The 26,228-nt window shown below is 35.5% G+C and overlaps 1 protein-coding gene across 1 annotated transcript in view; it reads left to right on the plus strand.

Annotated features, from left to right (window-relative positions):
- The window catches only part of DNAH12 (dynein axonemal heavy chain 12), a 65,519-nt gene extending 40,261 nt beyond the window's left edge, over positions 1-25,258 (plus strand). Inside the window, exons 42-73 of the mRNA XM_054387632.1 lie at positions 570-762; positions 853-1,014; positions 2,359-2,553; positions 3,324-3,457; positions 3,689-3,851; positions 4,249-4,329; positions 5,355-5,531; positions 6,346-6,477; positions 6,884-6,973; positions 8,465-8,605; positions 8,741-8,982; positions 9,333-9,480; positions 10,219-10,364; positions 10,590-10,804; positions 11,526-11,718; positions 12,456-12,648; positions 13,606-13,778; positions 14,160-14,300; positions 15,228-15,386; positions 16,344-16,488; positions 17,290-17,440; positions 17,565-17,818; positions 18,376-18,516; positions 19,275-19,412; positions 19,852-20,085; positions 20,482-20,667; positions 21,653-21,756; positions 22,584-22,788; positions 22,949-23,086; positions 23,540-23,631; positions 23,883-23,950; positions 25,068-25,258. Coding sequence (XP_054243607.1) covers positions 570-762; positions 853-1,014; positions 2,359-2,553; positions 3,324-3,457; positions 3,689-3,851; positions 4,249-4,329; positions 5,355-5,531; positions 6,346-6,477; positions 6,884-6,973; positions 8,465-8,605; positions 8,741-8,982; positions 9,333-9,480; positions 10,219-10,364; positions 10,590-10,804; positions 11,526-11,718; positions 12,456-12,648; positions 13,606-13,778; positions 14,160-14,300; positions 15,228-15,386; positions 16,344-16,488; positions 17,290-17,440; positions 17,565-17,818; positions 18,376-18,516; positions 19,275-19,412; positions 19,852-20,085; positions 20,482-20,667; positions 21,653-21,756; positions 22,584-22,788; positions 22,949-23,086; positions 23,540-23,631; positions 23,883-23,950; positions 25,068-25,258 — 5,125 coding nt within the window. The remainder of the gene's footprint in view (positions 1-569; positions 763-852; positions 1,015-2,358; positions 2,554-3,323; positions 3,458-3,688; positions 3,852-4,248; positions 4,330-5,354; positions 5,532-6,345; positions 6,478-6,883; positions 6,974-8,464; positions 8,606-8,740; positions 8,983-9,332; positions 9,481-10,218; positions 10,365-10,589; positions 10,805-11,525; positions 11,719-12,455; positions 12,649-13,605; positions 13,779-14,159; positions 14,301-15,227; positions 15,387-16,343; positions 16,489-17,289; positions 17,441-17,564; positions 17,819-18,375; positions 18,517-19,274; positions 19,413-19,851; positions 20,086-20,481; positions 20,668-21,652; positions 21,757-22,583; positions 22,789-22,948; positions 23,087-23,539; positions 23,632-23,882; positions 23,951-25,067) is intronic.
- The last annotated feature ends 970 nt before the right edge of the window (positions 25,259-26,228 follow it).

The raw sequence follows: 26,228 nt of genomic DNA on the forward strand, positions 1-26,228 counted from the left end.
GTTGACCTTGCTGCATATTCCAAGATAAACTATGCTTGTGTTTTCACAATAGATAGGACTCTCAGTAATGTGCATATACAACTTTCTGAAGATGGTGTTCCAATATCTGTTTCACAAGTAAGTTACAAAACACTGTCAGAGACAGAGGGTTGAAAGAGGTCTGTTGGTATAAGTAATCTTTTTCCCAATTGTTCCTTTAAAAAGTATTTAAACCATTATACTTCAAGAAAGTTAAAACTGTTAACATTGTTACGATTAAGTAGAGAATTTTTGTTGGCTTTCTTTAACTCTTTTACCTATATAGTGCTTCTATTCTCACCACTGCCAATTCCTTTCAGTAACTTACAGTCACTTGTAATTTAGCTATCTACTGATAAGTGTAATAGAAGAGTTGTGAGTTGTATTTTGCCATGCAAGCCCTTTCTTTTCTCTTCCCTACCACCCCACTCTGACTCCAGAAATTTGTTTTGGAGATGCCACTTTTATCCGTGTTTCACAGATAGAGGTGTGTATAGGTGCACAAATGTGTGTATATTTCTGTCGTGGTAATCAGCACATCCCAAATGCAGATATGCTTTGGAGCACTTGTCTCGTATAAGCCGCATTCTGAAGCAGCCAGGAGGAAATGCGTTGTTGGTTGGAGTGGGAGGAAGTGGACGTCAGTCCTTGACTCGTCTAGCAGCATTCATGGCAAAGATGTCTGTTTTCCAACCAGAGATTTCTAGCACCTATGGTACAAATGAGTGGAGAGAAGATCTGAAAGTGAGTAATAATAACCTGTCTGTACTTCGACATAATTTTGAGGAAGAATGTTTTGGAATGTGCAATAATTTAATTGCCTTGCATTTTTAGAGTCTTCTGAAGAATGCAGGTGTAAAAGGCTTGAAAACTGTCTTTATGATCACAGATGCACAAATTAAAGAAGAAAGCTTTTTAGAAGATATTGACAGTGTCCTCAACACTGGGGAGGTACCCAATCTTTTTGCAGCAGATGAAAAACAAGAAATTATGGAGGTATCTTTAGAAATTCCCTTTCATGTCATCTGCCTTCTAAGCTATTTTATCAGTTGACTTTACTAATAAATTACTTAGGTATGCTTCTAGTTGCCATTGAAAGTGATTCTTCATACAGATACAACTGTTCTTGCTTTGAGATAGCCATATCCCTTGATGAATGAATGATGAATTTTTGTCTTGCATGGAAGTTATTGAGCAATTTGATACCTGTATTCCATGTATTTTGGGAAGAACTCAGATTATAATTCTAATCATCTTTCTCAATTACTGTTTCATTCATTCCAGGTATTATAGTAACAAGATAAGATGATTATTTTAGAATTTTTACAGTTTGTATTAACATATTCAATTAGTGTATGCTAGAACATGGCATATCTATAATATGCCAACTGGAGCAAAGTTTGCATTCACTCATTTAACTCTGTTCCATCAAAATATTTCCAATTTTAATTTATTGCTACTACAGTAATATTCATAATTTATTTTAGTTGCAGAATTATGTTAAATATGTGAAGTATGCATTGGTAGAAGAATAATTTGAGTTTTAGGAGTTGGTAGTCAGTGTTTCATGGATTGTTAAATAATTGAGGATAGTAATATTTTTCAGTAGTTATTAATTTCAGTTCTAGAGATTTGTCCTTGTTTTGAGAGATTATTTGTTTTGGTAAATGATGATTTTGATGTTTGCAATGTAAATGTTCCTCTCCAGTTAAGTAAACACAGCATGTTTTAGTGTAATATTAAAGCTAAAAAAAAAAGTTACTAGTAAGTTAATGTCTTGAAGTGTTTAGGGGACTAGTATGACGTTTAAAGCATAGATGATGACAAAAATATTTGGTTTTGTGGTAATGGCTTTTGTGTAATGAGAGTGGTAATTTGCCTTATCTCTTTGTATCTCTTAAATCTTTGAATTACTGAATGACTGAAGCTGGATAGTTGTATCTATCATTAGAAAACTTAAGGGTTTTATTTCTTTAGGGAACTAGTAATGAATTTTGATATTTCAGAATGTGCCTTAACCTTCATTCTCATCTTAATGTGTCTTATCCATCTGGAATTCATCTTGGGATGGATTGTCAGGTTTTTTTGTTCTGACATGTTCTCAGTTGCTCAAAGCAGCAGATGATCATTTCTAGAACAAGTTGTCAGTCTCACACAAATACCATACTCCTGTTCTCAGGTGGTATATACTGCTTATTCTCATTTTCTAGATTATACTACCTGTTTCCTTTATTTAATAAAAAAATCACACTTACGCTGTCATTAACAGGGTTGTGCAGAACTTCAGAAGTGCCGAACAAGAAATTATATAACTGTTTTTACCTGTGTATTATTCCTAAGGGCGTTCGTGCAGTAGCTCACGCTGGCAGGAGACATGAAGAACTCAGTCCTTTGGCCCTGTTTGCGTTTTTTGTGAGCCGCTGCAAAGAAAACCTCCATGTTGTGGTAGCATTCAGCCCTATTGGAGATGCTTTCCGCAATCGTCTGAGACAGTTTCCCTCACTCATCAAGTGCTGTACTATTGATTGGTTCCAGGTATGTGAAAATATTCATACTGTTTCCTCAACAAACTGCTTCCATTTTATAACAGTCTCTTATTTTCTCATCCCATTAGACTTTTTTTGTCTTCTGTAAAGAATACTCCATATTTTTCAAAATTCGAAATTTAGTAGGCATTTTTTTGGTAAAATTTTGGGAACTCTTTGGTGTGACGTCTCAGTATTTCTACAACTAAATAAACTTAAATCTTCTTGCAACAAATTCTGTGTATCTGAAGTAGCAAGTAGTCTGTTTATGTTAATTTGTTGTTTTATTGCAGTATGTGTATGTTTTGAAGGACTACAGAAACCATTTCAGTGTGATCGTAAAATGGCCATAATTTCTGCCTGCAGATCATGCATCATTGGAATGACTAGCAAATACAAGTCCTGTTGTTTATCAGTAGACTTTTTTTACAGTGGAATGAAACTTTGGAAAATGACTATAGTTAACAATCTGTGATATAATTGGTGTGGCTCTCAATAAAGTAAAATTGGCTCTATAGCTTGGCCTGGTGCTGTCATTCATTAGTTTTTCTGAAAAAGGATGACATAGACACAGAAAGGCAATGTGTATCTTTTAACTAGAAGATCATCCAGGAGTTGCCAGAAAAGCTTACTGCCACATCTAACCTTTTTATCAGTTCATTGTTCTTGTGACATAGTAAGTCTCATTCTGATGTTCTGAATGGTAAAAATTGTTTTTGAAGTATAAAGTCTGCTAACAGATGAATTTTACAAATGTGTCTCTCTTCACTTCTCCCTCAGCCATGGCCTGAAGATGCCCTTGAACACGTGGCCAATAAGTTCCTGGAAACACTTCAGCTCACAGACAATGAGCGTCAGGAAATTGTGCCCATCTGTAAATATTTTCACACTTCAGTTATGTCACTCTCTGGAAGGTCAGTTATAGAAACATTAAGAAGGATAGGATTATGCTGTTGAAAGCAGTAAATTCAGCAAAAGGGTACTCAAAAGCAGATCATTTAGAAGTAAACAACAAAATAGTAGACGGAGTTTCATTACTACTCATTTCTGTCTTAAAAGTTAATGTATGCTATCTTCCTGCATAAAAAGAGAAAACAAAACTATAAATTGCCTCTTTTTTTTTTTTTCTTTTTTCTTTAAAATAGGTTCCTGCAAAGTCTGGGACGCCATAATTATGTTACTCCTACTTCTTATCTTGAGCTTATTGCTGCTTTTCAGAAACTTCTTACTCAGAAACGAGACGCTGTAATGAAAGCCAAGAAGAAATACATGAACGGACTAGATAAACTGGCTTTTGCTGAATCACAAGTGAGTTAAGACAAAAATGGAACTGAAAATAGGAACTGTTTGGCAAAGGCAGATCTTTTCCCAGAGTTCTGATTTTCTTCAGCCTGAACTTCCCTTCATTGGTAGAAAAATAAGAAATTATTTTTGCCTTTTCCACAATCTTAACAGTTGTGCTAGAGGCCACAGACCTCTAAGCATGTATTGGTATGCAGAGTATGCATAGAGCTTCCCTTTCCTAAGGGATTAACAGGGGACTGTAAGTGAACATAGTTCTTAAAACTGGTGATTGTACATGTGAGGTACAAGTAAATTTTGATTTGAAACAATTCTATTTCTTTCTACTAATAAGTAGCCATTTGCTAATCTAAATTCTTGTTAGCACTTCTGAATTCTGCCTGATTCTTCTGTATATCTATAGGTTGGTGAGATGAAACAGGAACTAGTTCAGCTGCAGCCCAGACTGGAAGAGGCTAAATTGGATAACGCAAGTATGATGAAGGTAGATTTATACAAATACAGCTTTGTAGTTTTTAGTGTAAGCAGGTGTATACTTGAGATCTATCATTTCACCTCCATAATAATTAGCTTTGAATAAGAATTCTTAATCGTACAATATACTTCAGTATTCCAGCTGATTGTAGACAAATTTTAAACAATATGCCTGTATAAGTTAACTCATGAGTAACTTTCAGAAAGTAAGAGCTGAGGTTTTTGAGCTCACTTCTTGTTTACTGCCATTTGCAGTAATATGAAACTTGTCACTGTTTATATTTGCATCTTTAGAACGGGAAGAAAATTCCGTTCTTTTTGTAAGATACAGACTGGATATATGGTCCTTGCTTAAGCTCCATGCTGAAGGATGTTAGAGGAACTTTCATGCTGGATTTCTAAAGATCATTCACATACCTTGCAAAACCAACAAATAGCTCTTCTGCATACAAAATAAGCAACCGTTTTGCACAATCTGTCTTTGCATACAGGGATTATACACTTGATTTTTACAAGGATCCTAACAAGAATTAAATTAATAGAAATTTAGTGGGGTGTAGGATCCAGTCTCTCAAGTGTTATTGAAAGTTCTGGCTTACAAAAATACACTTACCTTGTACACTGCTGTTGCATAACAAACTTCTGATTTGTGTTTTTAAAGATACAGTGATGTCTTTTCCACCTACTCTTACAAACCTCTAGGAAAACTAGATGCTACTATTTAGAAATGTAAAGGGAGGACTTGGGTGAAGACCTGACTCATCACTGTAACGAAAATATATTTCATCAGTCAGTTATAGATTATGAAGCTCTGAAAACTCATGATAGTAATTTTTTCTTTGCATGAAGATGCACAATCATGAAGAGTTTGTCTCCTGAGCTTTAAGCATATTTTAAATAGCTTTTATTGTCAGTAATCTGATTTCAATTTTCTCTTTATGTTTTACAGTATTCTGTAAGTGCTGTACTAAGTCATTACAGTTTATTTGATTATTCGCTGCTCAATAGGAAGCTCACTTATATGTTTTTCTTTAGACTATAGAAATAGAATCTGCAGAAGTAGAACAAATAAGAAAAACTGTGAAAGTAGATGAAGAAATTGCTACAGAAAAAGCTGAAGCAGCTCAGACACTGAAAAATGAATGTGAGAGTGACCTGGCAGAGGCAATTCCAGCCCTGGAGGCGGCACTTGATGCTCTTGACACTTTGAAGGCAAGCTGATCTAAACTTCAGCATTTGAAAAAGTTATTTGACATGATAGAAACCTCTTCCATTTTAGAAACCTATTCCATTTATTTGACAAAGAATGCATTAAGAGGAAAAGAATTTGACAAGTGTTACATTTTCTCAGTTTTGGCAACAGAGGCAACTTGTACAGTCATTGTTCAGTTTATTGCCTCTTAAGGTACTCAGAATACAAAGGTGTGTGTACATTTTAAAAAGTGTTTGTCTGCAAGAAAGCCCACTTGTGGGAAAAGTAACCAACACCTGAAATTACCAGCAGTGATATCAGGGGAATTTATTCTTTCAGCTAAGTTAATGCTGATCACCAGTGCATTAACATGGCATTTGTTTATGGCTAAGAAATATCTGGACTGGATCTTTGGTTTAGAGTTTTGGGTTTTGTTGTGACTTACATGTGATCTGAAAGTAGTATTGTTGAAAAAGTCCTGCAGGAATTTAATATAGTAGGAGGTAGTTATGAATAATATGAATAATAAGAGTTATGAAGTATATAAGATGTTAGATAACACTTGTGGAAGTGTATAAAAACACAATTTTGATTAATCATGAATTTTCAATTATTAGCATTTATTTCATTTTTATTTCCATTGCATTGGATACATTGATGAATATTGTTAACTGTCTTGCACATACTGTATCATCCTTTATAAAAGTCCTCTGTGATTATACTCCTTGGTAGTGATACTATACTTTCCTTTTTATTTCCTATTATTTTGTTTGTCTTAGTGGTGAGACAGATACAGCATTTGCCATATTTTTTTTAATGTGATTTTTATTTTAGCCTTCTGATATATCAATTATGAAATCAATGAAAAATCCTCCATCTGGTGTCAAACTTGTCATGGCTGCTGTCTGTGTCATGAAAGACATAAAACCCAAGAAAATTGCGGATCCTTCAGGGACTAGAGGCAAGGTAAGATGCAGACAATAAATTCAAATAAACATATAGGTGATTTTCTCAACACAGAGCACTTGTTCAGTAAATGAGATTGCCCACAGTCTACTAAAGTAAACAAGTACTTACAGCCTCCATCCATTCTTTTACTGAGACCTTCCACAATTTCAGATTTTTCTAAGTTTTGTAATGTGCAGAGAGAATACTTCTAATTTGCTTGCGTTGCATAACACGTAACTCTTCTCTGAGATGCTGCTCAATTTTTGGCTTTAGGTATGGTTAGGGGGAAATACTTGATCTGATAAACTTTCTCCTTTATTGATTTCTTGAAGATGTACAAGGTCATCAGTATTAAATATGCACAAGTTTTTATTTCTGTGTTTGTTTTAAAGCTTTAAAAGATATTTCCTAATGTGTTTTGTAGGTTTTGGATTACTGGACTCCAAGCATGAAACTCCTTGGTGATATGAATTTCTTAAAGGATTTGAAACTGTATGACAAGGACAATATTCCAGTAAGACTTCTGTCTGTTTTTCCAGTGATATTTACCCTGAAGAGACTTTTTTGTAGGGGAAAAAAAAATACGGTATCAGAGGCCCCATTTGTGCCAAGCTAGTCAACTTCTGTTACAACCAAGGAGCTTACAAGATGATAGGGGATATCTGTAAGATGAGTATGGTCACAGTAGGTGAGTCAGGATGCTTCAGAGTAAGCCTTCTAAGGGGCATTTCAGAAGGTTCCCTTCAGGAATTTGTAAGTCTTCTATAAAAGCCTGTTTTCTATTTGAATGAAATGTCCTTCTGTCTACAAATGTTTCTAGTTTTGCAATATACATGTAGTAGTATCTCATCAAAAGGTAAAAATAACACCTTTTAAAAAACTGTATCAGGGTAAATAGTTCGTTCTGTCACTTATCCTGCATCCAAAAGTGGCCCTAAGCCAAGTGCCTTGGAAGGAACAGGAACAGTATATATGATTTCTCCAAATAGTCTTTCAGCCTCTGGCACTTTAAATGAAGGACTCCCAAAGTTAGTGACTTACAATGAATCTCTCTTCTGTAATTCCTGTAGTTTCCTTAAGACCATGTAAACTTTCTGTATCTGCAAGGTGTTTTTACAAAATATTCCAGGATTCTAAGCAGTATGAAAAGCTGTCTCCTTCTGTTTCCTCTGAACCTGGGTCCTTTTAGCCTCATTTAATGTATTCTGGTTTGGAATTTTTTGGTTTTTTGTGGAACCAGGGAGCATTTGATCCCGGTCCAACCTTTTTATGCCATTTTTTGTGCTACTTTTTCTAAATCAGTTACTCTGACATGACAAAGTTCTTTGTGTTTTTAAATAATTGCTCACACTGGTGCTCTTCCTAATGGCAGTTTCCAGGTGTATTATCTGGTTGAGTGAATGCGGTGGGTAGTATTTGAAGTATAAAAGATATAAAATAAATTCAGAAATGCATTAGCTGTATAACTTGATTTTAAGATATGATTGTCTCCCCTGGGTTTACTATCCAGGAGCATGACTCTTGCCATTTGCCCAGTTAAATGCGCTTTGCCCTTTGTAAAACTGATCCCCAAAAGTAGGCACATGCAATGTGCCTGCAGTGTAATTGTTTTAGATTTTGGTCTTGCATTACTAGAAATGTATTTTTATAACGATCCTCTACAGTTATGCCTTGAGAAAAGATAGCAGATAGTGAAATTAGTGTGTTTTGAAGAAGAGACAGAGTGAGTTAAGGTTTCTATATGACTGTGATGCAGCAGTTAGGTAGCTGCCACACTGAAGATAGACCAAAGGAATTGTTATAAAGGATAAGGTCAGGATTAGGATGAAAACAAGAAAAGACCGCAAAGCTTGGTAGGAAAATCCAAAGACACAAATGAGCAGTGGTCTCTATCATAATGAACACTGAGTTTTTCTGATTGGTGTAGAGAAACACCAATCAGTCAGCATAATTTTCAAGTGTCAGCTGCAAGACTTTGATGAGCTATAATGTTTTTGTTTTCCAGGCAGCTATCATGCAGAAGATTCGGGCTGAATACTTGACTAATCCTGAGTTTGATCCACAAAAGGTGGCTAAGACTTCCTCAGCAGCAGAAGGTTTATGTAAATGGATTATGGCAATGGAGGTGTATGACAGGGTTTCAAAGGTGCGTTTTTGTTCCTAGTCCCTCAGTACTGTAAAATGTTTCTTTTGCTCAGTACATTCACTGAAAGCATTTTATTAAATAATGAAGTTACAAAAATATGTTATGAGAATTTGTGTTATGATTGTAATTGAACAGATTGTTGCACCCAAGAAAGATCGTTTAAGAGAGGCAGAGCAGTCCTTAGCAGAGACAATGACACTCTTGAATCAGAAGAGAGAAGAACTTGCAGCAGTTGAAAATCGTTTGGCTGATTTGGAACAAACCTTCACAGAGAAAACTGAAGAAAAGGCTCGTTTAGAATTCCAGGTTGATCAGTGTGCAAAAGAACTAGAACGAGCAGAGAAGTTGATTGGAGGCCTTGGTGGAGAGAAATCCAGGTCAGGTTAAAGTTCAGATGTCAGATACGACAGCCATTGTAGAAACAGACTTTGTACTTCAGCTCTCAGCCTTTAATGCTGTAACTCTGGCTGAGGGCTGCACTGCTTAGGGGTGTACCATTCTAGTCCCTGAAACATTCCTCGTTGGTCATAATGTAAAATATGGGCAGCAATCTTGAAAGAATCATGGAGGAAATCTTTAAAACAAGAATAAAATACATAACTGTGGTGCCCTTATTCTCTGCCTAAAATTAAAATAAACAACAACAACAATGTTGATTTTTATCATGAACATCATCAATGTGGAGTTTTCAGCAATTTTTTTTTCTTTTGGTATCTTCTTGTTATAGATGGAGTAATGCTGCAAATGATCTTCAGGACATATATGATAATTTGACAGGAGATGTTCTGATATCAGCTGGTGTGATAGCATATCTGGGAGCTTTCACTGCTGAGTTTCGAGAAGAATGTACCAAAGATTGGAGTAAACTGTGCAAGGTATGTATTTGCTTTTTTCTTCAGACTACAGCAAAATAGTTCAAAAATCTCTTGTTTATTTAATATTAGCCTAGTAAAACTCATTAAGATCAATGGAATGAATTCTGGTGATCTAATATGCTGTCAATTTTAATTAAATCAGTGAATTTACTCTCGACTTACAGTAGAATTTCAGAAATTGGAGGTCATAATTGACCTTGTAAGGCTTGATTATTACTTAAAATCTCAGATTTTTCTATTTTGCCTTTAAATGAAAGAATTAACTTGTATTTAAAAATGTCTATAACTCAGTATTTGATAATTAAATTTTTGGTTATGCTGCTTGCAAAGGGACAGTTCCAATGTACTGATGCCACAATTCACATCTCAAGTGATTTGAAGTCACTGATTGTGACTGTGACACTAAACAGTAAAAAATGAGCACTGGATCACTACATTGAGTTAATGGAAGATATACTCACTGGATGATTTCCAGCTGCATGTGACTTTCTTAAGGTAGCCCATTGTCATAATTTCATGTAATAAAATATGTACGTTGAGAAGGTACAAAAACAGGCCAAATCCCACAAATGTTATTAGCTGTTTATTTTTGCTAGGATTTTTAGTTTTACTTGACCTATTTCAAACTTTTAAAAGGAACTTCTTCTTATCAGTTTGGATTGAAGTAGCATTTAATAAAAGATGTAAAGAAACAATTGATAAATAGGATTTTATTTTATCTCTTTTTTTTTTCCCCAGGAGAAAAATATCCCTTGTTCTGAGAATTTCTCTTTGAGTAAGACTCTTGGTGACCCAATAAAAATAAGAGCCTGGAATATTGCTGGTTTACCAAGTGACATGTTTTCTGTAGACAATGGGATCATTGTTGACAATTCAAGACGTTGGTATGTGATAAAAAAGTTTAATTTTAAAATCCAAGAAAGTTTTTGCTACTTAAACAAACACAAACAAAGCAAAATAAGCCAAACTCAAACCAAACCGAAACAATGTAGCTTTTGTAGAGACAATGCAGTTGAGATGAGGAGTGTAATTTTAGTATGTTAAACATATTTAAAGTAATCTTTTTTTTTTAATTGCAAGCACTGGGGAAACTGTCTTGTATGTTCTAGGCCACTGATGATTGATCCTCAAGGTCAAGCAAATAAATGGATCAAGAATTTTGAGAAGGAAAATCGCCTGAATGTTATTAAAATCAGTGACACAGCTTATATGAGAACCGTGCAGAACTGCATTCAGTTTGGAACTCCACTTCTGCTAGAAGATGCTGGAGAAGAACTAGACCCATCACTTGAACCTCTGCTCCTGAAGCAGACTTTTAAACAAGGTACAGCAAAATTAATTCTGAATCCTGAAGTGGATTTCATTGATGTTCGTCTTGCAGTCTATGTTACTCTGATGATTTTCGTATTACTCCCTGGTTTGCTGCTGCCTGAGGTAAGAGGAATGTAATTTCACAACAGTTGGAAGTTCTAATTTATTATTTTAAATAAATGCCATTCATCTATCATGTTATAGTGGTTTTATGTGAAAGCCTTAATTGTGTTACTGTAGGAGGCTGAATAAAGACACTGGACTCTGCAAAGGGAAGACTGTCAGTGGAATTGTTTTGCTTGTTCATGTTTTGATCTAATATTCACATCTGCTAATTTTTTGCACAAATCTGTAAAACTTGTCTAGGCATTTAGCTTAAGCCAAAATTTTCCTGTTTTACTGTGTTTTTCAACATTTCTTTCTTTTCCTCAAAAAAAAGTGAGAAAAATGCAGAGAAGCACAATAATTCCATGAGTCTCCGCTATAGAGTATGCCTGTTGGAAGCACAGTAGTAATGGTATTGATTTGATTTCTTCTGCTTAGAGTAAAATGTGGGCTTGCTGAAGTCTCTGAGAATTTTTCAGAGTATTAGATTTATTTATTTACTCATTTTTACTTTGCCAGAAATTTGTCACTGACAAGAAATTTGCTTTTATTTAATCACAAAAGTAATTCATTTATTTTTTTCTGCAAGTAATTGAAGTATATAATACGTTTAACGTCTCTCTCTTTAGGAGGAATGGACTATATCAGACTTGGTGAGGCCATTGTGGAGTATTCCAGTGATTTCAAGTTGTTTATTACCACAAAACTGAGAAATCCACATTATATGCCTGAAATAGCTACAAAAGTTTCTTTACTCAATTTTATGATAACACCAGAGGGACTTGAAGACCAATTACTAGGCATTGTTGTAGCAAGAGAGAGGTAAGTCACTCTTTATGGCAAATAGACATTACAGTTTCTTATGTCATAATTCCAAGAAAATGAGGTAAATATATTGTAAGGCAAAATGAGTGGTGTGGTGTAAATGTCTCTCACTAACAGCTTTTTTAGAAAGGTTATTTTTCTAGTTATTATACCTGAAAAGTTTTTTGAGGAAGCAGATTATCATGTTTACTGTGAGGTGAGTTTCCTCAAGTTAATTAGAATATCAGGTATAAAATGTTTTCATGGTGTTTTTTCTCATTAAAGGTGGTTAGGTTGAAGAATTTTCAGTATTTAGCTTTAATTTCATATTAAATAAATGCACAGTACCTCTGAAACAGATTATAGGTCTTATCTAAACCCTTATAGATATTCAGAGAAGTACTATCTGGCTTGTAAGGAAATGTCAATACAGTTGGGCTGCTATAGTCAGTTTGCTAATAAAGTGTTTCCACCAGTAACCTTATTCTGCATATCACATGAGTATATGCAGGAAAATGAGGATGCAGACCTTTGCAGGATGCTAAAATATTGAAGTCTAGACTATCATTTCCAAATACTGAATTGAAGTTATGCAAAGAAATCTGCACTTAGAATTATAAATATATGCTGAATGGTAACAACCTCTTTAAATATTCACAAATACTTACTGTAGGAAGAGAGTTTTCTTCATGAACTTCCTTTATAGTCAGTGGAAGATGAGCATTGACTGGTTTTGTTGTGGTTTTCTTCATTAGACCAGAATTAGAAGAGGAAAGAAATACTCTCATCCTTCAATCTGCAGCCAATAAAAAGCATCTAAAAGAACTTGAGGGGAAAATTTTAGAAACTTTACATTCATCTGAGGGGAATATTCTGCAAGATGAGACTGCTATAAATGTCCTGGATTCTGCCAAAATTATGGCTGATGAGATCACAAAAAAACAGCAAGTAAGGTTTATGTCTGTCCTTTCTTTATCAATACACAGAAATAAAAGGTTAACATTTGAAACTAGCAGGATTGTGAATTAGACACAAAACATAAGGAGGAAATTGTGTTTGTGAAATGTGAAGAGAAATAAAATCCTCTCTGTTCTAGAATCTTCACTGATGTTTTTACTCGTGTTTTAAAGAATGCATAGCTGTAAGGACTGAGTGAAAAGTAATAAATTCTGAAATCGAGGTAATACGGTGGGATAAAGGAAGGAACTAATTTTTTTAAACTACAAAAATTTTCAGGGAGATACTAATAATCTGTGTGCCTAATGTAGGTACACAAGCTCAGATTCTTTTGTTATACTAAATGCATAAAATAACAATTCAAGTCAATGAGAGCTAGTAACACTGATAATAAAAATTTCTTAAAAAAAATTAAATGCAATAAACTTAAAAGAAATCACATATTGTTTTCTTCAAGCTGATGTTGGCCTTACTGTTCATACTGGCTATCAAATGTAATCTTAAAATTTGTCTGACAGTCAAACTTTGCAAAACCTTTCTATATTTTAAGTTTTGTTTTATACGTAATTGATTTATAGTAGAATAAGTAGAACTTAAATACATAAGCAGCCTGAAATGAGTAATTTTTAAATATTGCAGATACAGATTGATACATGTGGTGATAAATGACTCATTGAAACTGTTGTGTCTCCTTTGTCCTTTGTTTTGACTGTTGCATCCTGTACCATAGGCAAATAGATTAGGCAAATAAATATGGCAGGGGCAAGTGCTTGTTTTACCTGGTGTAGTCATTAGCTGTGGTCATTGTGTCTACTGGAACATAAAAGTCATCTTACTCATGCATTATAAGGTGCTGTGTAGAATTATTTTCATATTATTATTAAGAAGTAACATTTTTATGCAAAGACTATTGAAAACTTTTGTTCATCCACTACAACTGATATTTAGGTTGCAGAGAAAACCGAACTTAAAATAGCCCAGTCTCGAGAAGGCTATCGACCTATTGCGAAGCATTCTTCAGTGCTGTTCTTCAGTATTGCAGACTTGGCAAACATCGATCCTATGTACCAGTACTCCCTTAGTTGGTTTGTCAATCTCTTCATCAAATCTATTCGTGACAGGTAAATACAGTGGGTTTGGTGTCAAGAATGGTATGTCTGTTCTCTTCTTATGAATGCTTCTCTTCATTCTGAAACCATTTACCTCTTAACCCTCCTTAAACGAAAGCTTTTGAAACAAAATATGATTTGTTAATGAAGTAAATACTCTTTCTCATTAGAGTTTGAGCAAAGCATTAACTGCAAACGTGTGCTTTATATAAGTATCTTTAATAACATGACTTATAATAAGAGTGAATTTGTGGGAAATGGGCATTTGAGTCCCATGTGGAACATGTAGGTCTAATATAATTCTTCCACAACCATAAATAAACCTATGTTCCTTAACTGATTGCCTAAGTTATTAAATTTGACGTCTCAGTTTCTCACTTCTTTTCTTTTTAGTTACAAATCTGACATTTTTGAGAAGAGACTTCAATACCTAAGTGATCACTTTGTGTATCACTTGTATTGCAACGTGTGTCGTTCACTCTTTGAAAAGGACAAGCTGCTCTTCTCGTTTTTGCTCTGCTGTAATCTTCTCATGTAAGCCCATTATTGTGAAGTCTCTTAACAGAAACTAATTATTTTCTTGTAATGGAAAAACATATAGATGAGATAACATGTTCTTGTGTATATTGATAATATAGCCTTTGGAGTAAGATCATGAATGTTTGGGGGGGGTTTAATACTGACATTTACGAGTGGAAGAGAATGTGAGTGCATGTATCGCTAATATACATAGTCTTGGGACACATTATGGAATGAATATTCCTATGCTTATAAAAATTAATGATTTCATCAGTGGTGAATCTTTGTTTCCTTCTAAAGGACCTGGTTAGTGCTACATAGCATCTTATATCAAGAACATTTGTTATTGTTTAAGAAAATGTTTTAAAAAGGAATCTAAAACAGTAATGTGCCTTCTCAGTAGCTTCTAGGCTTTTGTCTCGGTTTTTCATTTTGTCTGTTCTTATTCTTTCATCCTTTTGCGTACATTAGGAGATCTCAGTTGCGGTCTTCTTTCTTCCACTGGCTTTTTAGTTTACTTTTTATGGGGTTTTGTGATTTTGTGAAAGAGAAGTTCTAAATGGCCTAATGGCAATCATAATGTGTGTAATTATTTAGTTACAGTGTGTACACATCTGCATGTTGACCATTCTTCCTCAGCCAATTTGTAACGCTACTCTAGTCCCAGACTATAAAGCCTTTAAAAATCAGGAATAATTACACTTTTAAAAAACAAGTAAACAGAGATGTACCTTCTACCTCTTGAAAACCTTACTGGAGCCTTAATCAGTGATTTTTACCATACAGTTTATTTAACTGTATAGAATACTGAGATCTGATCTCAGCTGTTCATGCAGTAGAAGTATTACTAATTGGCAGCAAGGTATAATTAAACAGCTCTTTATATTATGAGAGGTTGTATGTCAATAATTGAATACTGGTTTTTTTTTTCCTTAAATATAGGGCTGAAAATGAAATAGAACATCAAGAGTTTATGTTTTTACTAACTGGGGGTGTGGGTCTCAAGAATATGTACAAGAATCCAGATCCATCCTGGCTGCCAGATAAGAGCTGGGATGAAATATGCCGTGCAAGTGAAATCCCAGCTTTGAAGGGACTGAGGTATGGTCCATTATTGGTGTTAATTAGCCTTAATTGTTTTTTACTGCAGGTTGTGTAACATACTGAAAGAACTGTTTCCTGGACGTTTTCCAAACCAGTGCCAGAATGCTGATATGGTTAAAACCAGTGCCTTTTTTTCATCATTAGGTTTGCTTCACTTATTTAAGTCAGTTATTTCATTGTTTTGATAAATTATTTGATGTGTTCCCTAAGGAAACTTTTCATTTGGAATGTCTCCATGGTAGGGAAACAGTGTTTCAGGCAGGTCAGTGGAGGCCCAAGGAATTATTTGTAGCAAAATTCCACTGCAGTCCTGTGGGAGGAATTTTTCTGGTAAAATCTAAACTCCTGAAATCAGAACTTCACTCTGAATTTAAGTAGAATCTAAACCTAAATTCAGAAGCCAGGGTGGCTATACAGAATCTGAGTATTTGGAGTATTTGGCTCTGTTAAAAGAAATTGTTTGTGGCTGTTTTGTGTTTCTTCACCTTTAGAGCTATTGTAGCAATGTGGATAATGATCCAGTCTTTAAATACTCTAATTGTTGTCCCATTGCAGAGGACGTACTCTGCATGTTGCATGAAGGGAAAACCCCCTGACTTTTCCCTGGTTACATTTCTTGATAATTTTCTTTGGTTATAGTGAAGTTTTCCTGAAGTACAAAAGGCAGAAAATTCACCCAAACCGATGAAGGTCCAAGCCATGCTGGCTGGAGGAATAGGCAGATCTTATTGTCAACTCAGAACCTATCAGGTGGATAAGAGCTGGATATGGCTGCAATAGCATAGTGGGAAAAGATTTTTCACTCTTTAGCATGGAGAAGCTCAACTGTAGAATTACTTGATGATGTAGGTGTGGAGTGGCTTTTATGACAGTACAGTGTAACTGTCTTTTAATAAACATCAAACCCCAGACTCCAAGCATTTGCACTGATTTGTAAGTTCCCTTTTTCTCTAGGAGTCATGTCTCTGAAAATATAAGTGAATGGCAAAAATTTTATGACAGCAAAGAGCCACAAAACTTTCCATTACCAGAAGAGTTGAATAATACATTAAATGAATTACAAAAGATGATAATTCTTCGGTGCTTAAGACCAGACAAGGTAATATGATCTGCCATCAAGTATTTTTAGACTGTTCCATGTCTTGTAGCATAGTTTGCACTCATTGTTAAAATATTTAATCTGTTCTTCATCACGTTTTATTAATAAAATAAATACTATTCTTATTTTTCAATTGAGTAATACAAACACCACAAGCATTATCTGCTGTCTTTTGTCTGGCATCATTCAATGCATCTTTCAGAGTATACTTATTGTTCTAGTTTTCTTCAAATGGGTCGACGTCCCTGGAAGTGTTTAAGAAAAGACTGGCTGAGGCACTTAGTGCCATAAGTCTAGTTGATTAGTTAGGGTAAGGTGATTGGTTGGACTTGATGATCTTGGAGGTCTCTTCCAACCTGGTTGATCTGTGAAATGCTTGTTCACATTTAGTCTGCTCTTGCACCCAAGATACTCAAGAGCAGGATATATTATCCTGAACAAGTGCACTGAGTATCCAGTACCTTACACTTTCATGCGGAGGCTCCTATGGCAAAGAGAAATCAGTTGTGTTTATTTGAAAAGTCAAGGCAATTTTTTAACACACTCTGCCTTTGATGCACTTAGTAAATTGTGTTGTAGGTACCTGAGGAACAAGCAGTGTTAAAGTACATATTGCAGTTGCTCCTTGGAGGTGAAACCTTTGCTTGTGAAGCATTATGCAAGTCTAGTCTCAAATCTGTGCAAAGCAGAGAGGTGTCTGTAGGCTCTGGAATGTAACTAATATATAATACCTAAAAGATGGTGTCAAATATGCAGTTATGATTAATTTATGTTAATGGTTTGTATTTGATTCTTTACCAGATTGTTCCAGCTGTAAGAACATTTGTAAGAGTCAAACTGGGGAAGAAGTTTGTAGAGCCGCCATCTTTTGATCTAACAAAAAGTTACTTAGATTCAAATTCTACAATCCCTTTAATATTTGTGCTGTCTCCGGGAGCAGATCCCATGTCTAGTAAGTATACACAGAAAGAGTGAACAAAAGCAGCAGTCCAGATTTTCAGCTTAAGGACCTGAAATTCTCCAATGTAGCTTCTTTTTAACTGAGAAATGCTAAAACCCTGTGTTTTCTCTTCAAGGCCTCCAGAAATTTGCAAATGTCAAAGAGATGATTGGAAGTAAGTTTCAGTCTATCTCATTAGGACAAGGACAAGGACCTATAGCTACAGAAATGATTCAGAAAGGAATGGAAGAGGGAACCTGGGTTTGTTTACAAAACTGTCATTTAGCTGTCTCCTGGATGCCGATGCTGGAGAAAATATGCGAAGAGTTTAACACTGAAAAATGTCATCCAGACTTCAGACTTTGGCTTACAAGTTACCCGTCACCAGAGGTAGGTGTATTGCCTAATATTCTATATTTGGGGAAAGGAAGACTTAATGACATTTTTTGGAAATATTCTTACATCTGACTGAGCTGCTACTATGGAACTTTCCTGAAGTACAATGAAGTAGTAATTTAATTAAGAAAGAACATTTAAAAGTACTTATGAATATTGCAGTTTTCATGATTTTTTGGTACTCTGCTGTAAGCTGGAACTGCATTTTGCCAGCATGTATAATTAAGAAGACTTTATGCTGTCACCAAGGCTTGTTTCACATAAAATTAAAAACTTCAAATTTGCTTTTTATACATGAAGTGTTGAATACCAAGAAAATATTTTAAAATATAGGAATATAGGTTTTTTTATAGCAAGGTCTTACTTTCTTGATGCCTTGGAGATTTTTTTTTTTAACTATTGATGTTTAAAATATAATTTCTTACAAATAGTTGTTTAGGTAACAAACATAATGATAACAATGATAATAATGATAATAATAATAATTAGTTAAACAATAGACCATCTGTTCTATACTTTCTACATGTGATTTTGCTGGTTTTTACTTTTAGTTTCCAGTAACCATTCTGCAGAATGGAGTGAAGATGACAAACGAACCTCCTACTGGTCTCCGGTTAAACCTACTGCAATCATTTCTTTCTGATCCTATTTCGGATCCTGCATTCTTCTCTGGATGCCCTGAAAAGGAGCTGGTAATGTGCCTGTCTCTCTGACAGCTTTATTCCCTTTTTTTGTTTGTTTGTTTTTCTATTTGTTAAAAACTATCCACAGATATACTGATTTCTGTCCAGTAAATATTAGAAAGTAAAATTTATACTGTGGTTTTGAATGCAGGTTTTGCAATGGTAAAGGTGATTAGTTGAGAATTACCCTGCCATGTAATTTCACTTGTCAATATTTGAAATGCTTTCTTAGGCTTCAATAAATTGCATACACATTACACAACTCTGAGCATTCATTAGTAGGGCATACCTATCATCACTGAGATGGTAAGCAGTGAGAAGATCTTTACTTGCTGCTAGAACCCATGTGTCTTATTGATAAGGTAATCAGTACCTATGAAGGAATTGAAAAACCAGTGGGATTACTCAGAGATAGGAGTATGGTAATCTGCATTTTATGTTTGTCTAATGAACCTTAGAAATAAATATCTGGTGTTATTTGAATTCTTATGAAGTCAGTTGTCGTTTACATGGAAGAAGAGAAAAAAATCTTGTGTAATGGTGCTTGAGAAAATGGCTAAATGTGCTTGGCTATGTGGCAACTATTTGCGTCTTTGTTCCCAAAGCAAATAACCACAATTAAGTACACTCAGTAGTTGCCTGTATTTTACACTAGATGGAGAGCAGTTCTCAAATGGAGGGTTCTCTAGCTTCTGCAGTTACAGACAAGCATGAGCATATAGGCTAGTCAGTAACACTTTTTTTTTTTTGTTTAATTTTTCTCAAAGGTATGGGAGAAACTGCTCTTTGGAGTTTGTTTTTTCCATGCTCTTGTTCAGGAGAGAAGAAAATTTGGGCCTCTTGGTTGGAATATTCCCTATGGATTTAATGACTCAGATTTGCAAATTAGTATCAGACAGCTGCAGGTAATATCATCTGTTGCTACCTTTGACTCTGATTTTCAAATGTTCATAGATTGTAATGACTTCAGTTCAGCTACCAAGGCAAGCAATATGAATCATTTTCAAAATTACCAATTAAGTAAAACTTAAAATTGTTCTTAATGAGATTTACATTAATCCAGACACGTGGAATATAATGAGCATATAAAAGGATAATAAAATTTTCATATATAAGAGTTTATATAAGAGTTCACTGCTTTAAGTAACACCATGTCAGTTGCAGTCACCTCTTATTGTGGGTTTTGTGTTTAGGAGGAGGAAATTTTTTTTACATATATACTGTTACAGAGAAAACTCCATAAACTGCATGCATGCACTGTAGCTTCCAACCCTTTGGTCTGTAGATCACGCTGTTGTTCCGCAGGTATTTCAAGTCCAAATTTACTGATGTCTTCTGTTGCAGTTATTCATAAATGAGTATAGCCATGTTCCTTTTGAAGCTATATCTTACCTAACTGGTGAGTGCAACTATGGAGGTCGAGTGACAGATGACTGGGACAGACGTTTACTGCTGACAGTGCTGGATGACTTCTATAATCCATATATAATTGAAAATCCTAGATACAGATTTTCTCCCAGTGGCAACTATTATGCTCCACCAAAAGGCACATATGAGGACTACATTGAGTTTATTAAGGTAAAGATTAGCAAGCAGATTTTGAGTTGTTATAATTATGGTTCACTAAGAAGCAATCCTTAAAGGCTGCTCTGTGTTAAAAAGATACTTTTGTAGCACATTAAACTGTGTGCTTGGCTTCTTCCTTAATATCTAGAATATTTCTAAGAGGGGGAGGGAATCAGCAAGAAGGTATGAGGTCCTAGAATAGATAATCAAGAATTCCTTGGAAATGAGTTTCTGTACGTGAGGTGATGGCTCAGTCACCAATAATACTATCGGGAAATACCTGCTGTTAAGATCTTTCCCATCTTCAGTTGAAGTCACTGGTGGTTTTTCACCTGGCTTCTTAAAGAAGACTGATGTAATTCCTAGCATGCTGTCTCATAAAGATGGGTTTTGCTTGTTTTGTCTTAGAGTCTTCCCTTTAGTCAGCAACCAGAGGTATTTGGTTTGCATGAAAATGCAGATATTTCAAAAGATCTTCAGCAAACAAAGATCCTTTTTGAATCTCTGCTTTTAACACAAGAAGGAGGCACTCAGGGAACTTCTGGAGGTGATGACAACACTCTTTATGAAATTGCAGATAGTATTCTCAGCAAGGTATTGTATTATTGCAATGACTCCGGTTTATCTTTTCACAAAGCAGAAATTCTAAAACTGAAATCTTTAGTGTGAAACTTATTTCATGTTGGAGGAAAAAACTCTCTCCTGGGAGAAATTTAGTACAATACATAAGTAGTAACTTGTGTGGCTGTTACAAAGCACAGCTATATTTTGACTGAAGTAAGTTTTTGTTTGTTTTTAAAGGTAGGAGAAGGGAGACAGAGAAAACAGCAACCGCAGCTTGTAAGAACAGTCGGTTTCATGTGAACAAGCTTAAAATTAATAAAGCCAAAATGTATTTCTGACTTCATGGTCTGAAATAATCAAGTTGGCTGTAAAAAGATAAATGTTACTTAAAAAGACCACTTTATTTTTATTTGGATCAAACTACTACAGAGAAGGGCCACCGGAACGATCAGAGGGCTGGAGCACCTCTCCTATGAGGACAGACTGAAAGACTTGGGGCTGTTCAGTCTGGAGAAAAGTAGGCTCTGAGGTGACCTTCTTGTGGCCTTCCAGTATCTGAAGAGGGCCTGCAAGAAAGCTGGGGAGGGACTTTTTAGGATATCAGGTAGAGACAGGACTAGGGGGAATGGAATAAAGTTGGAAGTGGGGAGATTCAGGCTGGAAGTGAGGAAGAAGTTCTTCACCATGAGAGTGGTGAGAGCCTGGAATGGGTTGTCCAGGGAGGTAGTTGAGGCCCCATCCCTGGAGGTGTTTAAGGCCAGGCTGGATGAAGCTCTGGCCAGCCTGATCTAGTGTGAGGTGTCCCTGCCCATGGCAGGGGGGTTGGAAGTAGATGATCCTTATGGTCCCTTCCAACCCTGACTGATTCTATGATTCTACTAAATATTATGTTGATAAGAAAATTTAATGGTATCTGTCATCTGCAGTTTTTCATGTCTGCATGCTTTTAATATGAAACTGATGAATAATGATAAATGATAAATGAACTGATTTTCAAATACATTGTCATTTACAGCTTCCAAGTAATTTTGACATTGAAAGTTGCCTAAATAAATATCCAGTGAAATATGAAGAAAGTATGAACACTGTATTGGTGCAAGAAATGGAAAGATTTAACAAGTAAGGGTGTTATATTTTATTAAATGAAACAGAAATAATGCCATTTGCAGGTTTGGTGGTCTTTTCTGTGAAACATACACTGTAACCCCTATGTTGTGTGAAATATTTTTTAGATTTATTTATTTTGTTCTCTTCTAATTGTCTGCAGTGATGTCTGCAGTCCAAGCCTTGTGGAGAATCAGAATGCAGGATAGATGTCCAGAAAAATGTGCTAGAGGCAAAATGAACTGAGAAAAATACTTGGTAGAAGAAGGGAGTCTAAGGAGGCACTAAGAAAAGGGAATATGAATAATAGTTTTGTTTTTTGTGTTCAGGTTTTGAAACTTCATTCTCCTCCTCCATTCTTTCTTCCTTGTTCTTCTCTGTCCTCCTTCACAGAATCACAGAATATATCTGGTTGAAAGAGACCTCGAGATCATCCAGTCCAACCTTCCTTTCTATTTGTCTTTTCACACTTTATTTTCTCCCAGACTTTCAGTAATGCTCTTTGGCCTTCACTCTCCAAGTTTCCTTTATTGCAGCCTCTACCCACCTCTTCTTTTTTAATCTAAGATTTTTTCCTTCATCTTATATAGTGTATACATTTGGAGTTTCAAATTTATCCTCTTTCCAAACAATGCAGAGTATATCAGAGGTGAAATTTATTCAACTGTTTCTAGTCTTAGATCAGGACAGATGCACGAATCCATGACTTTACAGATGTGGGTAATTGTACAGGTACAAGTTCTGTAGATGGTTACTTAATCTATTTTTTTTCAGTGAAGATGTTGTAGTTCAGAAATCATTCAAAACATGTGAGAATTTTGTTTTATTTTTTTTAATTCTAGTTTAATCCAAACTATTCGTATCTCACTTATTAACCTGAAGAAAGCCATCAAAGGACTGGTTGTTATGGATGCCGAACTGGAGGCCCTGTGTGGCAGTCTGCTTATTGGAAAAGTTCCTGAGAAATGGGCAAAACATTCTTACCCAAGTCTAAAACCACTAGGGAGCTACATTCAAGATCTTTTAGACAGGCTGAAATTTTTACAGGTGATGTACAAGAGGCATTACTACAGATTAATTTGTCTACTACTTTGTATAATCTATCCTTGATGTTTAGATTTTCTGAGTATAGTTACATAGAATATGATCAAACAATATGGGATTTGTCTCTTTCTGATGACTGAATGTGTCATTTTCCTCTTTTCAGGATTGGTATGAATTAGGGAAGCCCACGGTTTTTTGGCTGCCAGGATTCTATTTTACTCAAGCTTTCTTAACTGCAGCTATGCAGAACTATGCTAGGAAGCACAGGATCCCTATTGACCTTTTGGGATATGAATTTCAGGTAGGGATAAATTATAAATGGTTATTTTATTCATCTGAGCCCTGATGTTGCAGTGAGATGTAGTAAGTAAATCCTGATGGAAAGGTTCGTTTTGCAACAAACTTGCTGCAATCTGAAGACGTGTTTTTGCTAAGGTAGGCATGTTAAATAACATCTCTAAAAGATGTATATTAAAAGTACTATTGGACCTGGACCTTCACTTAAGAAAACAGTCCATACAGCACATATTTCTCTGTGTGTTTAAAGCCTTTTTTTACAACCTATGAAGACAATTAACAAACACGCAGAAATCTTGCTATCTTTATAGTTTTGTGTGAAAGTAGTTCTGAAAGGAAGATACTACTACGTTATTCTCCTTTTGGATTATCCCAGAAAAATTTAGTTTTTGCATTAATATCTCAAAAAGCAAACAGTTATTAAAATTTAATAACAAGGACTACTTATTCCTTCTAGGTTATACCTCAGGATATTGCTGATACTGCACCAGAAGATGGTGTTTATATCCATGGATTATATTTAGATGGAGCTCGCTGGGACAGGACAAAGTCAGTAACAAAGCATTTTGCTCTAGTTCTGAAAAGCTTTCTTAGGGGCTCAAACAAGATTTGTTTACATATTTAAAAGTGATACTTTTCGTATTATTGAAGTAACACACCAAGTAAAGTACTTTGTCATGCAGGGAAAATGAGGGGGAAAAAACAACAAACAAACAAACAAGAAGTAAAAAATACACACCACACCCCTCTTTGGTTGATACCGAGCCACAGTTAATTGTTTTATTGCTTTCTTTCACCAGGGGAATGTTAGCTGAGCAGCATCCCAAATTGCTCTTTGATATGATGCCAATCATTTGGATAAAGCCAAGTGAGTATAATTTTTCTGAAGTGTGAGCTATTAAACAAGAAATTGCAGCAGTCAATTCCTTTTTTTGTGGAAGATCGATACTCCTCCTACCAAAATACCCAAATGGGCCCAGAATTCATCTGGATCTGACATGTGACTTTCATTTTAAAAACTGGGTCTGCTAGCTTGAGTCAGTCTTATCTGAGCAATAGGCCTGTCCCTCTCCCTAGAGATATTTGTAATTATGGATCAGATGAAAGGACTAGTTAAGTGATTTTTAATAAATATGTTTAGGCGCTGCTCAATCCATTTTCCAACCAAAGGTTAATTTGGGTAGGAAATCATGTAGTGCTTGAATTCCTGGCTGTGCTCAAGTTGAGTGCTTTTAGTTGACTTACAGAGACTTGGTGTTTCACCTGAGCAAGCTTTGTTTAGGTTCTTTTTGGCTGCTAAGCTAATTGTCTGTCATCCCTGTTTTCGGTAGCTCTTGTTTTCTTTGATCAGAAGCAGTAAATCCCTGATGTCATGTAGTCACTTAAGGAGGACTTTCTACTGCAACTGTTGCAACATAGATGTTATCAGCTTTTAGGCAGTCTTAACAAAGTTTCCACTTGTTTTACCTGTGCTTTCTCTTGAGATTGAATGAATCTCTTCAGACAGGCATGATTTTAGAGTTTGCAGAGGTGCATCTAAGCAGTCTAGCAAAGAGCTCCTGCCAAAGAGTTGTGTCCTTGGATCCCAGGTGACTTGAATTATATTTGGGATCTGTGGCTCTGGACCAGAGTTCTTGTGGACCTGTTAAAAACTCATGTATAAAGTATGCTTTAACTATGTATAAACTATTCAGATTTTAATGTGTCTTTGAATTACTACAAAGCTGTTAGAACCACAGGAAGCTATCAAGTCCTGAAAACAAATTGTAGTTAATTTAGTTGTACTTAAAAACAAAACCAACCACACAAGAAATCACAGAAAATACCCCAGATATTTTATTATGTTACTCACAAAATAATTTTGCATTTTTCATTAGCTTTAAGGGTGTTATTGCGAATACTTAATATTTGTATGTAGATTGTGTTTCTGTCAATAGATTGCTGTATGTGATACGTTATTTGTTGGTGTTTTTTTTCTTTTAAAGCTGCAAAATCAGACATAAAGAAATCTAATGCATATGTTTGCCCACTCTACAAGACAAGTGAGCGTAAAGGAATCTTATCTACTACTGGACATTCCACTAACTTTGTCATTGCTATGACACTTAACACGGATAAACCAGTTCAACACTGGATCAAGCGTGGTGTTGCGTTGCTCTGCCAGCTGGATGACTAACTTTGGATGGTCAGATACAGACTTCACAAGATGTTCTTTTTGTTGGCTCATATTAAAAGAGGGCAATGCATATGATTTGATATGATCCTTGATATTTTGTCTTAAGTATATATTATTGTTAGCATCTTTACAATCTATAAAAGATACAGCTGGGATTTTAGCCTTCAGTAATATTATTAATGTGACAACATTCATTTTACACAATGTCGGTTGAGATAAGGACAATTTTACTACTTTATTGCGGGGATATCAGATTACACAAAGGGAAAACAAATGACCAGGATAAAAGGTACCAGTGTACACAGCAGACAAAACTGGGAAAACCACCACCACTACATGTAAACCAAACCAAAAGGGTGAACTGCAGCCTGGAAACTGGGGAAGAAAAACACACACAAAACGAAATGGGAAGCTTTACAAACTCTAGAATATATTACAAGTCAGATAAATCCCAGCCAACCTGTTACCTGTGGTACAGTCAGCATGACATGAGCGTGATGTGGAATATATGATCCAGCTTGCTCTGTGCCACTGGGGGAGTAGCCCCATCCCACCATCCCCAGTCCATCATCCCTCCTAGTGGAGCCAGTCAGTTTAAACCAACACAGCATTCTTCTTAGATCTCCTCTAGCAGAGACCTATTGTCTCAATCCAGAAATTGTGAAGGAGATGTGGTTCTTTTGAACATTTCCACGAGTGAAATCAAGACACAAGCGAGGTCATACATCAAGGTGAGACTATTTATTAAGGAGAGAGAGAGAATGGAGCAAACAAAACAGAGAAAGAAAGAAAAAGGGAGAGAGAAAGAGGGAGAGAATGGGGAAAGAGAGCAGGAGAGGTACTTAGAAACAAAACAGAAAAGGAAGGAAAAGGGAGAGAGAAAGAGAGAATAGAAAAAGAAGGAGCAGGAGAGATAATTACCACCCCATGGTCTTTCTTTGGTGAGGGAAAGAGACATTCCTGGGCTGCT

Source organism: Indicator indicator, chromosome 15 (assembly GCF_027791375.1).
Source record: "Indicator indicator isolate 239-I01 chromosome 15, UM_Iind_1.1, whole genome shotgun sequence".
NCBI classification, from domain to species: Eukaryota; Metazoa; Chordata; class Aves; order Piciformes; family Indicatoridae; genus Indicator; species Indicator indicator.